Raw genomic sequence first — 13,814 nt, 5'->3', positions numbered from 1 at the left:
TACCTAACTTCTCTGTTTTCATCTTACAAAGTATCGCCAGGTGTCCTAGAGCAGTGCTCCTCAACACTTGTGATTGGTGAAGCACTCTCAGTTAGTCTCTGATGCTCCTGGCAGAAAACCATAAAACACTGATAGATTTCACGCTATTCTAAATAATTTTACTTGCAGATTTTATAACTATACTCCACGCATATGCATTACAAAAATCACAGCAGCAAACACAAGGTCTACTAAAAATTAACATATGCTACCAAATAAAGCAAAATCATCTACATCCACAGTTTTCCACAAATATTATCTGCCAATTGTTCCTGGCAAACTCACATAGGAAGTCTGAGAAAAAGACTTGGAGGAACTCTGACACAAGCTTGAGGAAAAGCTTTAGGAGTAAAAACTTAAAGTTGAGATAAATCTGTTTGTTAACATATTCTTTCCTGTGAATCAGGAGGGAAAACTACTATTATTTTAACTGTGCACAGAATAACTAGTTCCAGTACCCCACAGCTCCAATAAAGCAGAATTGAGAAGCGTAATTTAAGGACCAACGTACTAGACTCAAAGTCTGTATTATCATAGCCTGCGTTACAACTATCCTTTCTTAGGTCATTGTTGTTATTACTTATTCAATTTACAACATGCTCTATGTACATGAACTATCAGCCTATCTTACTGTTTTATGTAAAATAAAAATTAAGTATACATAACTAACAACACAAACACATGGTCCAATAGGCACTACGTTAGGCACTTAAATACATTAGTTCCAACTTTCACAACAATCCTGTGAGTAGACAGAACCTTCCCATGTCCAGGGCCCAGCTGGATCCCATGGCTTGCGCACGGCCACACAGCTACAGCAGAGCACGAATTGAAACACAGACCTATTTGGCTCCAGAACTCTACCATGTCACAGTCAATGGGAACATAATGAGGCTGCCGGGGAAAACGAGTTCATGATCGTAATTTATTCATTAAATCTCACAAAGACTATTTGCTTAAACCCAAGCCCTCGTAAAAAGGTTTCGAGCAGCATTTATAATAACAACACTAGGAGCTGACTAAAGTTGGAACATTTCCTATGAGAAACACAGACCATTTAATATAGGGCATACCTGTGATTCCCCAATGGCCAGGACTACAAGATCTCGAACACCATCTTCATCCAAGTCTGGCAGCACCACCCCTGGGGCAGCCAGGGTACCGTTGGATAAGTAGTTTGGGTTTAAAGTCCAAATGGCTTTCCCTAGGGGAGGGCAAAGAGGCTGATCACAATTTACAGCTTTTGGACTCTGGAAAAGGCAGACGCCATGCTCCCAGATCAGAAAAGAGAAACCCGATGGGCAAACGACAGACAGCAGCGCTTCCTTACTTTTTCAGTTTTTATCTTATAGGGGACAAACGGAGCAGGGAGTGTAAGCTGAAATCCTCAAGTGTCTGACTCATAAACCTGTGTGATAACTTCATGCCTAGATTTTTTAGATAAAATAGAAGTGCTGAAGTCTCTTCAAGAAAGAGGAGCCCACTTGTCTGGGGCAGAGAAACTGATCTGTAAGAGATTATTACAACTATTAAGGAAACATCCAGGGGCAGCCAGCCAGACCAAGTCTCCCTCCCGCTACCACATGTTCACATGAGCAGGGAAATTGTAGGAGGTTTCCAAAATGACTTCACTTCTGGAGTTAACTCACATTTAAATTTTTTTCGCTCAAAGTTACCCCACTACCAAACTCCAACCTCTAAAACTGGGAAGGTTGCTATGCATTCATTCAGCTTCGCTCAAGTCCAAGCAATACACTTATGGTGGTGTCGGGGGCCTTCATTATATTTGATTCTCTTTCACTCCTTGTGTCATGGATGTCTGAGTATAATAAGAAGTCAAAAGGCCAAATCAACACGCATCAACAAACCTTAGTTTCTTCCCTGACCTTTGCTGAGGTGGTTAATGGCCAAGTTTACACAGGGACCCCGTATATATCAGATACAAGAGACAGAGCTTGGCTGTCTTTTGTACACAGCAGGAAGACTAGAAACCAAAAGCCTCAGGGTAGTTTCTGTTTGGGCAATTCAGTTTAGCCCCAACCTAACACCAAACAGGTTTAACCGTGGATCTATTACTCAATCTATTCAAACCCTTTCTCTATCTACCTTAAGACTCACCTTCCCAAGTAGAAAAATCAGATTTTCCATCATGCGACAGTGGTAAGGCCCCTTCCACACGAGACTGTTCTGACCAGAGACTGTGACTCACTGGAACAGAGGCTTTTGTGGAAAGTGATCTTTACCTGATGTCGCATTGAACGCACTGAACATCTTATGCGTCCCTGTCACGAGGCAGATGGTTTCAGCCACGCTTCCCGGTATCAGATCCAAACATGTAATATCTCGGGCCTCCTCGGGGAGGGGACTCAACCAGAGTGTGCTGCCATTCATCCCCGAAAGGCACACAAGGATAGCAGCTGGCCTTGAGACACCTAAAAGCACTCGAGAGATACAAGAAAAGAAAGGAGACAGAGAAGATAAACAGTACAGGTGAGAAGGAGGCCAGAAAACCAAAAGTAAACGGTGCCGAAGCAGCACCTCACACCTGCGTATTCTGCTCCTTCCCATATTTCTGGCTCCAAGTCTCAACAACAGAGTTCCTCTCATATCTGTTCAACACACTTCTCATGTAAGACAAGAGGTTGTGGACCTTGTCCGGGCCACCTTGTGTGCATGTTGCACCTCCCCCAACACGCTTGTTTACATGTCCGTCACCTCAGCCCCCACTAAATAGCAACACTCGTAAGGCTAAAGACTGTCACATTGATTTCTGTATCCTCAGTGCCTCACAAAGCACCTAGCACACACAGCAACCAATCATTTGCTGAATAAAAGACAGGAGCAAAATCTAGAACATGGGAAAGTCACTGCGGAGAACAAAAGCCATCAAGAGGGTAAGGCATGCTCAGAAAAGTCAGACTGAGCTAGAACATACACAGAGCAGGGGGCAAAGAAACACCCAAGTTCTGAGACACCAGGGTGGCTCAGTCAGCAAAGCCTCCGACTCTTGATTTCAGATCAGGTCATGATCTCACGGTTCATGAGATTGAGCCCTACATCAGGCTCTGTGCTGACAGTGTGGAGACCCCTTGGGATTCTCTTTCTTCCCCTCTCTCTGCCCCTCCCCTGCTCTCTCTTTCTCTCTCAAAATAAATAAACTTGGAAAAAAAAAAAAAAAAGAAATACCTGAGTTCTAATCATTGCTAGCAAGTGCTCCCTGAGAGCAGAAAAAATAAAACATTTTAAAAATAAAATCCTGAAGATTACACGTAGCAATGATCAGTAGGCCTTCCTGGTCTAGACTCCCATGGAATCAGCTGATATAGCCCCAGTCAGGAAAGAATACTTCGGAAAACTTAATGTCTATGTTCAAGGACATCTGGTAAGGGATCAGAGTAGCTCATCTCTTTAGTAAATAATCCTTTATGTCACTTAATTAACAACTAGAATAACAACTTTCTCTCTTGCCAGTTTTACATTCACTTTCAGGATAGGGATGCTGACTCATCTCAACACTTTCCACTTCCAGCAACAACCAATATGGACAAAGCAATTAAGTTTTAGAGCTTCCCTGTACCTATTCCTCAGCACTGCTAATTAAATATACAACCAAAAAACAAGAGACAAGCTGTGGCTCACTGTTTCAGACCCTGTTGCCAGAAGCATTGATACACATGACAAATTACAGTAACATATGTTAGCTTCTGGACTTCCCAGGGTTGCTGTGATTAATATACTGTGCTGTCCTTCCTCCTTAAGGACCCTCTGAGACTCCAGATCAATTCTCTGAATCATCTTTTTCCAGGTGGTAATGGGTTATCCGTTCCCCACCAGACTGTGGCTCCTTGAGGCAGAGACCACATTCATCTTGTTTAGCTCAATATGACTGGCACAGCTCTATGTAAGGTGCACAGCAGGTATTCAATTCATAGTTGTTGAATAAATGGATGCACAAATGAATAAATAAATAAGTAAATAAATAACATAATCCTTCTTGTGCTCAGTGGCACAGATCTTTGAACCCACTGGCTGGGGTTATGGGCACAGCAGTTTGACGTAAGGGTCAAGGATGTGAACTCCAGAGACTCTCAGCTATACAGTTTGATCCCAGCTCTACCATTTACCAGCTATGGGACTTTGCCAAGTTCCTCAAACTCCCTATGTCGGTTTCCCCATATGCAAATGGGGAACAGGGGGATATTAGTCTACCCCACAGGATTATGTTGAGAGATAAATTTGTTCATAACATGTTATACACTTATACCTGTGCATAGTACACAAGAAGTACCATATGTTAGCTCCAGTGTTTTCATCATCTGTAACAAAATCAGGCTAGTCTGCATTGTGCCCAAACCCATGGCCTTGCCATTAGGAGTCTTGATATATAGCAATCTGTGTAAAACAATAACTAAAAAAAAGTCTCCAAATCTAAAAGGGGATAGGGAAAATTTTTACTTCAAAGGCTAATAGTCATAGACCAAAAAAATGTAATTAAAGTTCAATCATATAAAAGTCAATTAAAGTCAAAAGTCAACCCTCTAGGCTGAAGTTTCTCTCTGCAAACAGATCTATTCCTAAATTGCTTCTACAGATTACACAAGACCCAGAAAGTTTTTTTCTAATAATGTCAGAGAAGAGGGCAGCTTAGCATTCCCTAAAACATACCTAGATGTTTATTCCAGGGCCTAGATGATTAAAAAGTAGCTACTAAGGCATCCTCAGCCTCAAACCAGAGTTCCTGTATCAGTTTACAGACTACAGTTTGAATCCACTTTAATGGATGCTATAGGACAAACCAGAAGCCCCCATGTACCTACACTGAAAATGCAACTTTTTTTTTTTTTTTTTTTTTTTGTAGTTGACATATATCACACACTCAATCAAGTTAAGTTGTGGTAAGGTTTAATAAACAGACTGTTTACAAAGTTGTGGTCTGGGTACAGACAAACCACAAGGGATAGTACCACCCGTTAGAACTGTTACCACTCCCAGGCACAAAGAGACAGGAGAGGAAGTGATTCCTGAAATCCCAAAAAAGAAAGTCCTATGAGAAGACCACCTTAAGAGAGGATGTGACCTATGATCAAGGATGTAGCCAGCCTGAGTTCACCCTGGCAGGGAGGGAGCCAAGGGAATAAATACCCTCCCCTCACTCTCTTCCTCTCCTCCAACTTCTTGCCTGTGCTTCCTATTGGCCAAACCCAATCAGAAGTTGGTAAGCAAGGTAGCCTGTTGACATAATGCCTACTGGTTGGCCTTCCAGTGCAGAGAGCAGGGTGGGAGACCAGAGAGAATGAGAGAGGACTAAACAGGAGTAAAAAGAAAGCACCTGGCCAAGATATATGTGTGTAAAAATATGTTAGAACATGAACAGAAGCTTTCTGCTGGGGATGGGAAGGTCGGATTGGATTAGCATTTACTATAATCTAAGAAGCAATGGAAAATTGGCCAGGAGAAAACTCAAGAACCCTGGGAACTAATGCTGTTCATTGGTGTGTAGACAAGTCACTTCCTCTCTGGATCTCAGCTTCTGTATTATGGGACTGGGCGACCCACTAAAAGTTCTTCCAGCTACAACTCTCCATGATTCTTGAAATGAGCTTTGCTTACACACAGGAGCTTTCCAATAAGGTTAGTCACATATGATAGACCCATGATGACTTTCTATTGACTCCAGATCCTTTTCTATAGTGCCCTTCTGGAGACAACCCTCTGTTTTCTCTTAGTTCACAGCCCCTCCAATCAATGAACTTCTCCTGTAGCAGCCTCTATAAGACATGTCTCTTACCGACCGCACTCCCATTCCTTGAAGTTACGAAGGAGAGAAGCACATCACGCAGGCCATCTCCATTCACATCAGCCAATTCCAACGGAGACAGGTCCCCACCTGATGAACACATAAAAACAAAAAAGTCCTGAGTTAAGTCACCACAAACCAGTTCTCCCAGGTTACAAAGGGAACAGACACAGAGCACTGCCAGCACCTCCCTAAAAAATAGGCAGACTTCTGGTTCCTAGATAAGACAGAGTACACACAGTACTGCCTATTCTTCTAAGTGCAGCTCAAGTCCCCAGGCATTACTGAGAAAACAAATGTAAGAAGACTCTGGAAGGCGCAGAGAAGGTAGCATGGCTAGAGATTGCAAAACCCAAGGAATAACAAGGTGATGACTCCCCTGGGCTTTCTTTTGGCCTGAAATGTCCCAGACGAGGTGCTGCAGAAGCTGGCAACCAGAAATGCCAGCAGGTACAGACAAAAAAGGTCCAAGAAAAGCTGGCTCCCCTAGCCAAAGGACCAGGAAAGGAACAGCATAGCGAGACAGGCAAGTTTTAGATGACAAGTGTTCTACACCAACCAAACACCATACAGATAGAACTGTGCCCCCACCCCACCCCCACAGCAAAGGCCAAGTGAGAGCCTAGAGTTCCACTTTGCCCAGCTGTAATAAGGCACCCTTCCCCCACCCCAACCAAGGTCACATCGGAGAAGGCCAGGTGGGGAGCCAGGACTTTCATCCCTGCCTAGTGCCCTCCACACACACAAGGGAAGCCTATAGTTTTACCCCTACCTGGCATGAATGAGGCAGCTCGCGCTGCCCCTGCCTGGGTGGTGTCAGCAGAGGCCTAGCAGGGAGTCTGGGCTTCCCACTGAGCGGTGACAAATAGATAGTGCCACCCTACCCCTCAACAGTGTGGAGTCAGAGGACACCTGCCAAAGTTGGAGAGAACTCATGCACAGCTGGTGGAAGTGTAAATTGGTACAACCACTATGGAAAATAATTTAACGTAAATTGAACACACGCACACCTTATGACCCAGCAGTATCACTCACAGGTTAATGCTCTAGAGAAATGCTCACACGTTGCATCAGCAAACATGTACAAGAATCTTCTTAACAGCATTATTCATTTTTTAAAAAATAGAAGTCACCTAAATGTTTATCAACAGTAAAATGAATCAATAAATCATGGGATAATCATACCATGGGAAATCAGTGATGAAAATGAGTAAGGTCCAGTTACAGTATATCAATATTGATGAACGTCAAAAAGCATTTTATAAACATGCTAAACAAAAAGAAAAAACAAGTCACAGAAGCCTGCTTAATTACATTTATACAAAATTCAAAATGGGAAAAATTACTTTACCATGTGGTAAAACTTTAAAGAAAAGTAAAGAAATAATGACACAAAACTCAGGGCAGTAGAACTCCGGCAGGGAGAGGTGGCTTTGGTGAGGAGGGACACATGGAGATTTCAACGGTCTTTTTTTTTTTTTTTTTCAACGTTTATTTATTTATTTTTTTGGGAGAGAGAGAGAGACAGAGCATGAATGGGGGAGGGGCAGAGAGAGAGGGAGACACAGAATCGGAAACAGGCTCCAGGCTCCGAGCCATCAGCCCAGAGCCTGACGCGGGGCTCGAACTCACAGACCGTGAGATCGTGACCTGGCTGAAGTCGGACGCTTAACCGACTGCGCCACCCAGGCGCCCCTCAACGGTCTTTATAATATCTTATTTCTTAAACTCGGTGGTGGATACATCAGTGATTTGTTCCTAGCCTTACCACATATACAAATATTATAAGAGCTCACTTAGAATCATCAAAAAAGGAAGGAAGAGGTGTGCCTGGGTGGCTCAGTCAGTTGAGCATCCAACTCTTGATTTCAGCTCAGGTCATGATCACAGGGTCATGGGATCGAGCCCTGTGTTGGGCTCTGGGCTCTGAGCTGAGTGTGAAGCCTGCCTGCTTAAGATTCTCTCACTCTCTTTCTCTCTCACTCTCTCTCTCTCTCCCCCTCTGCCCTTCGCCCCTACTTGAGCTCTCTCTCTCTATAAAATAAAAAAAAATTTTTTTGTTAATAAATTGGAATCTTTTAAAAAAGGAAGACAGGGAGAGATATCCTGTGTGGTGGGAATACAGCATACGTCACATCTACCCAGTCTTGCCTTAAGAGAAAGTAAAGGTGAGAACACAGAACTCATCAGAAGCTAAATCAACTAAAATTAGTGAAGTGTCAGAGCTAAAATATTTCTAAACGAAGATGATGTAGGGGTTTGGGAGTATTGTAGGGGAGGGAAAATTTCTCCTCTACCTTCTTAGGGTTCCTAGCTGGGACTGAGTAATAAAACATAATGAGATAACCGGTTAAGAAGACAGACTGACGTGACAAAAGGACTCAACGTTCACTGAATGAAATTTCACATGTACGTGGGAGCCCCCACAGAAAAATAAAGACCTGGAGAAGTGCTTACGTACTAGGTTGAACAAAGAGCGGTAGCCATGGGAAGGGAGCTAACACGTCTAAAGAGACTAAAGGAAGAGAAGAGTTATTTTAACAAGGTCTCTGTTTGCACAGACTTCCCTCAGCCTCAACCCCCTGTCTCTGTTGATTAGAATGCGTCTTTCCTCCTGGTACTGGGAGGGCATCTTTCACACAGGAGTTTCATCTCCCGCTTCAGGGAAGAATTAAAGGTCAAGGTCAGAGTGCCCTTCTTGCATCTGCTGCTATTCATGTGCCTTCAACTCAAAATAAACAATATTTTGTTTGCTGTGACATATTTTGGGGTGGTGTTCTGAACCCCCGCACCCCAAGGCAGTTCATAAAAGACAGGACTGTTTGGCACTCACAGCTCAGATGGAATTGCATTCTGGACCCAGAGCAGGCTATTTAAAAGAAACCTGCCCCAGAATGAGACAAAATAGCTAGAATTACTTGGGTGGCACCAACCTAACCATTAGGAGCAAGAAAGAAAATTTACCACAAGAAAGCAAGTCGACTTTACTTGAAAGAAATTATTTCAAAATTCAAATTGGGTGAGGCTCCTATAATCGACAAATGCCTGAGGGTCCTACAAAGCCCTGGCCTCTGGTCTGGCCAGGCCTTGAGTCTTACTTTTCTCTGTAAATAGCCCGTCTCACAGCTTTGCTCTCCCCTGACAGTGTTGGCTGCACTGCAAGGACCCAGCAAACCAATGCTCTGTCCTATCTGCATCTAATTAAGACCAATGCCAATAGAAACACAACAGAGCAGCGACCTTCCCAAGCTTCTGGAGCTGTATCAATCTTTTTGTTTTATTTCCAGTTTTAACCTCCTAACCACCTCCACACACAGGGAGAGGAATGCTATATGACACACATTTATTTGTAAAGACCTGGAGGGAATTTTCAACATCATCAGCATACAGTTTTACAGAAGTTTTACAAAATTACATGTAAACTTGAAGTTTTCCACAATTGGGGCTGGAAATCCTGCAACTCACCTCTCTGGGGGCCCAGGTGGCGGCTCCAAGTGCTGTGCAGATCTCTGGGGGGACAGGGGATCAGGAAAGCACATACGAGCACCAGGATCATGGAGATGACCAAAGTTAGCAGGAAGACAGATGTGCGTACGTAAGACACGATGGAAGAGGTTGCCTTCTGCTCCAGGCCCCCAAGAGGTTCTGAGGGGTACCCCTCTGTGGCGACTTCTGAAAGATGCGGCTTTGCAGCCCCCACAGCCTCAGCATCTGAGTCAGGTTCTGGCACTTCTCCCAGAGGGCTCTTCCCGTTTTTGACCCCTCCATTCTTCTGCTGCAAGTTGAGCACAAGGTCATCCTCGCTCTCGTCACTGTCGGCCTGTGTGAGGGGGTCATACTCCCCTAGATCTGGACTTTTCTTCCCTGAAACACAGAAAGACGGAATGTCAGGAAGAACTAGGAAGGAGAAACCCTCAACAATTACATGGCAGCTGTGAACAGCTAAAAGAACACACAGAAAACAAAATAACTTAAGTTTACAAACTTAAATCTTGATGGCTATCTATAAAACAGATGCCAGCAAAATGGGGAAAGAATGGGGGGGAAGAAAATCAGTGTTCTAGAATTATTGCTTTTATGACTTTAAAAAATTGGAAAAGAAACAAAGTGGCAAATTTCAAATACCTTTATAGGTTTTTTTTTCCAATATATGAAATTTATTGTCAAATTGGTTTCCATACAACACCCAGTGCTCATCCCAACAGGTGCCCTCCTCAATACCCATCACCCACCCTCCCCTCCCTCCCACCCCCCATCAACCCTCAGTTTGTTCTCAGTTTTTAAGAGTCTCTTATGCTTTGGTACCTTTTTAGTTTTAAGAAAAAAACCTCTTAATTTGTGTGAATCTCACTAAAGAAAGACATAGCTCTTATATCAACCTTCCATATGCCTTATGTGCAGATTCCCTTTGATTTTCTTAGATCTGTGATGTTCCAATCTTTCCTGGAACTTGCCTAAACTTCAGAAGAATCGTTCTCTGGGCACTGCTTCTCACAGTCGGATATTCGTGGCTTCCTAATGGTCTCCACAGAAACAGCTTGCAAAGTAGAACACTGTCACCTGAAAACTCACTTCTGAGAAACTTCCTATGATTCTAAAGCCCTGTCAGTACATGTTTCAGTAAACACTGTTTACCTTTAAAAATGTTATTCTGAGCAAGTATTTTAGGAGGGGTGGGACCAAGCAGGAATGCAGCGGTAAAGGATTTTTCTCAAAGCTGGCTTACACAACAAACGCCCTATTTTTACTTAGACTCTACATTTATTTGGGGTGGCTGACAGGTGGAAATTATAGGAGAGCTGAAGCAACACTTGCTCCCAAGCCACTCCTTGACCCTCACTGCCAATGACTAACTGCTTTTATGCCTTTAGTTCATGCTATCACCATGCAAAAACCAAGAAAAAATTTCCAGTGTTAGAAATTACATGGTAAGTTGTACTAACATAAACTCCATTGTTAAAGCTTTTATTAAGAAGAAATGTAAAGGGGCACTGAGGCTCAGTCAGTCGAGCATCTGACTCTTGATTTCAGCTCAGGTCATGATCCCAGCATCGTGGGATCAAGCCCTGCATCAGGCCCCTGTCAGACTCCATGCTGAGCATGGAGCCTGCTTAAGATTTTCTCTTTCTTTCCTTCTGCCCCTCTCCCCAACTCTCCCCTCCATCAATCAATCAATCAATCAATCAATCAATCGTGTTTAAAAAAGAAATATAAAAAAGAAAATACGACCCAGTTAATTAAAAAGGAAAAAAGAAAAATTCTTGATGTTGATCTCTGCCTCTTGTCACTGTGATCTTGGTGATGTCACTCCATATATTATGTCCCATTTACTCAAGACATAATATGATGGGGCGCCTGGGTGGCACAGTCGGTTAAGCGTCCGACTTCAGCCAGGTCACGATCTTGCGGTCCGGGAGTTCGAGCCCCGCATCGGGCTCTGGGCTGATGATGGCTCAGAGCCTGGAGCCTGTTTCCGATTCTGTGTCTCCCTCTCTCTCTCTGCCCCTCTCCCGTTCATGCTCTGTCTCTCTCTGTCCCAAAAATAAATAAACGTTGAAAAAAAAAATTTTTTTTTAAAAAGACATAATATGAAGCAATAAAACACTATATAGAAACCAATATGGGAAGTAAAATCTTTAGTGTAAAGCTTAGTGCTTGGTACACAGAAAATCAATAAATATTTTATTTAAAAAATAAACATTACACAGATATACTTTATAACATTAAGTATTTTACAAAAAAAAGCACAGAAGATACTGAGCAAACTGGCATTCTATTAACTAGACACTCCTATGTATTTTCACTTTCAAAGCTATTCATTTTATCAACAAATACTGGATTTGTCTTGTAAAGGCACAAATTGTAAGAAAATAGACCAATTATTAGGAATTTAATTCAAAATAGTATTTCCAAATTATGCTATAAAGTCAGTACAGGTTTTAAGCTAATCTTCTACAATTTATATATCTACTCCATGAACCAAATTATTTTATTAATTAGGGTACCCCATTTTCTAACTGTCCCATATAATTTTAGTTATAATAATCTGCAAACAGAACCATAGGCTGTTATAATAATATATTATATATAATATATAATATGTATTTATTATATATTTATATATTAAATATAAATATTATATAATATATATATAATTATATATATAATATATATAATATAATAATATATTAACTCTAAAACTTAAAACAAAAATTTTTTTTAACTAAAAGGATATACCTGATGGGATTCAAAATGTGATATATACATCCCATGGATTACTATCCCACCTTAAAAAGTAAAGAAACTCTAACATGCTATATAATACAGACGAACCTTGAAGGCATTATGCTAAGTGAAATAAACAAAGACACTGTATGATTCTTATATGAGATATTTATCTAGATTAATCAAATTCATAGAAACAAATTAGAATGTAGTTTCCAGGGCCTGGGAGTATGGGTAAATGGGGAGTTGTTATTATTTAATGGGTATAGGTTTCCCTCACTATCCAAAAGTAGAGTATTCCTGTCAAAATCCTCCTAAGCTGTAATAGCATAAAACAAAGAAGCAATTATCATTAATTTATATGGAAAATTTTTTTGAGCTTTCCCAGACCCAAGCAATAACCTCTCCTAGGCTTTTCTGATACCTCAGGGCACATCTTGCTAATGGATGCACAAAATAAGTCGGGATAAAGCACAGATGCCCCCAGACACAGTTCAAAGCCCTGGCGACTTGGGGCTGAGATGCTGAGGGTGGTTCCCAGGCAAGCAGCTCAGCGGGACCCCTCCCACGGCTGGGGTGAGCGCTGCCTCTCTAATGACTTGCTGCAAAACAAGCACCGAATGCTCTTTTCACTTTTTGCCTTTTTTCACAAAAGCGAAAATCCTCTTTGGATTTCTTTAGGTTAGTGAAAATAGGCACTGACACAGGTCTTCCATAAAAGCAAAGGGACATAATGCAAACTATCAAAGAGCGGGGGATGCCTTACAGAGCTTCAGCTTTGCTAGACAAAGTTCTAGACACTGGTTGCACAACAATGTGAATATGCTTAACAATACTACATTTAAAATTGGTTACATTTTAAACGTGCATTTAAAAATGGTTGAGAGGGTGACTTTTATGTGTATTTTACCATGATTTTAAATTTTTTTAATTAAAAAAAAAAAGACTATATCTAACAAAGAGGAAATCAAACACCCACCATGCAGTCACTCAGCATACACCTGAACATAAGCAGTGTGAGGGAAACTCACTGCCCTCCAATCCAGAAAGCAGTTCCATACACTGATTCGAGAATCTGTTTCTGGCCATTTGCCGATTATCTGCCCTAGTTCTAACTTCTGGGACCCCTCTTCCACATGCAAGTCCTTCAAAACGTGAAGACACCAGTCATAAGAAAAGTATGGCATGGTGTTTAAGAGTTCAAGTCTTTACAGGCAGACAGACAGACAGAGTCAAATCTTGGCTCCATCTCTTTTTAATCATGTGACCTCAATTAATTTCTCAGCTTTAGTAAGCCTTATTCTCCCCATTTCTGAAATGGGGCAATTATTTTTCCCACCTCATGCAACTATTTTTGAGGATTAAATAAGATAACATATGCATGGTCCTTAGGGTCTGGCTTATAGTTGCAGTCAACAGATTTCAGCTCCTATTATTACTGTTGGCATTATTTCTCCCAACTGCCCAATCTTGTCTTCCCCAGGTTAAACGTCTCCACCTCCTTCAACTCATCACTTGAAGAAGCACCGTTCCACGTGTCTTCAACATCCTGGTCGCTCTGCTCTGGACACAATGTGATATGTCAGTGCTTCTTAAAGTATGGTTCTTGGAACTGGATACAATCCCCAGGGTGCAGTCTGACCAGGCCAGCGGAGGGCAGAACCATGTCCTCCCTAATCTAGAGAATATGCTACAATTCGATTACTGTAACCTAATATCTTGCCAGCTTTCTTGGCAGTCACATCACACAACT

At 42.0% G+C, this 13,814-nt stretch overlaps 1 protein-coding gene across 1 annotated transcript in view; it reads right to left on the bottom strand.

The window, feature by feature from the left end:
* FAM234B (family with sequence similarity 234 member B) overlaps positions 1-13,814 on the bottom strand; it is a 35,893-nt gene that overhangs the window by 15,033 nt on the left and 7,046 nt on the right. Inside the window, exons 2-5 of the mRNA XM_023256791.2 lie at positions 9,302-9,700; positions 5,828-5,926; positions 2,283-2,471; positions 1,113-1,243 (exon numbers count right to left, since the gene is read on the bottom strand). Coding sequence (XP_023112559.1) covers positions 1,113-1,243; positions 2,283-2,471; positions 5,828-5,926; positions 9,302-9,700 — 818 coding nt within the window. The remainder of the gene's footprint in view (positions 1-1,112; positions 1,244-2,282; positions 2,472-5,827; positions 5,927-9,301; positions 9,701-13,814) is intronic.

This window comes from Felis catus, chromosome B4 (assembly GCF_018350175.1).
Source record: "Felis catus isolate Fca126 chromosome B4, F.catus_Fca126_mat1.0, whole genome shotgun sequence".
Taxonomy (NCBI): domain Eukaryota; kingdom Metazoa; phylum Chordata; class Mammalia; order Carnivora; family Felidae; genus Felis; species Felis catus.
Note: the sequence above shows the minus strand (reverse complement) of the source record. Positions and strands in the feature narration are given on the sequence as shown.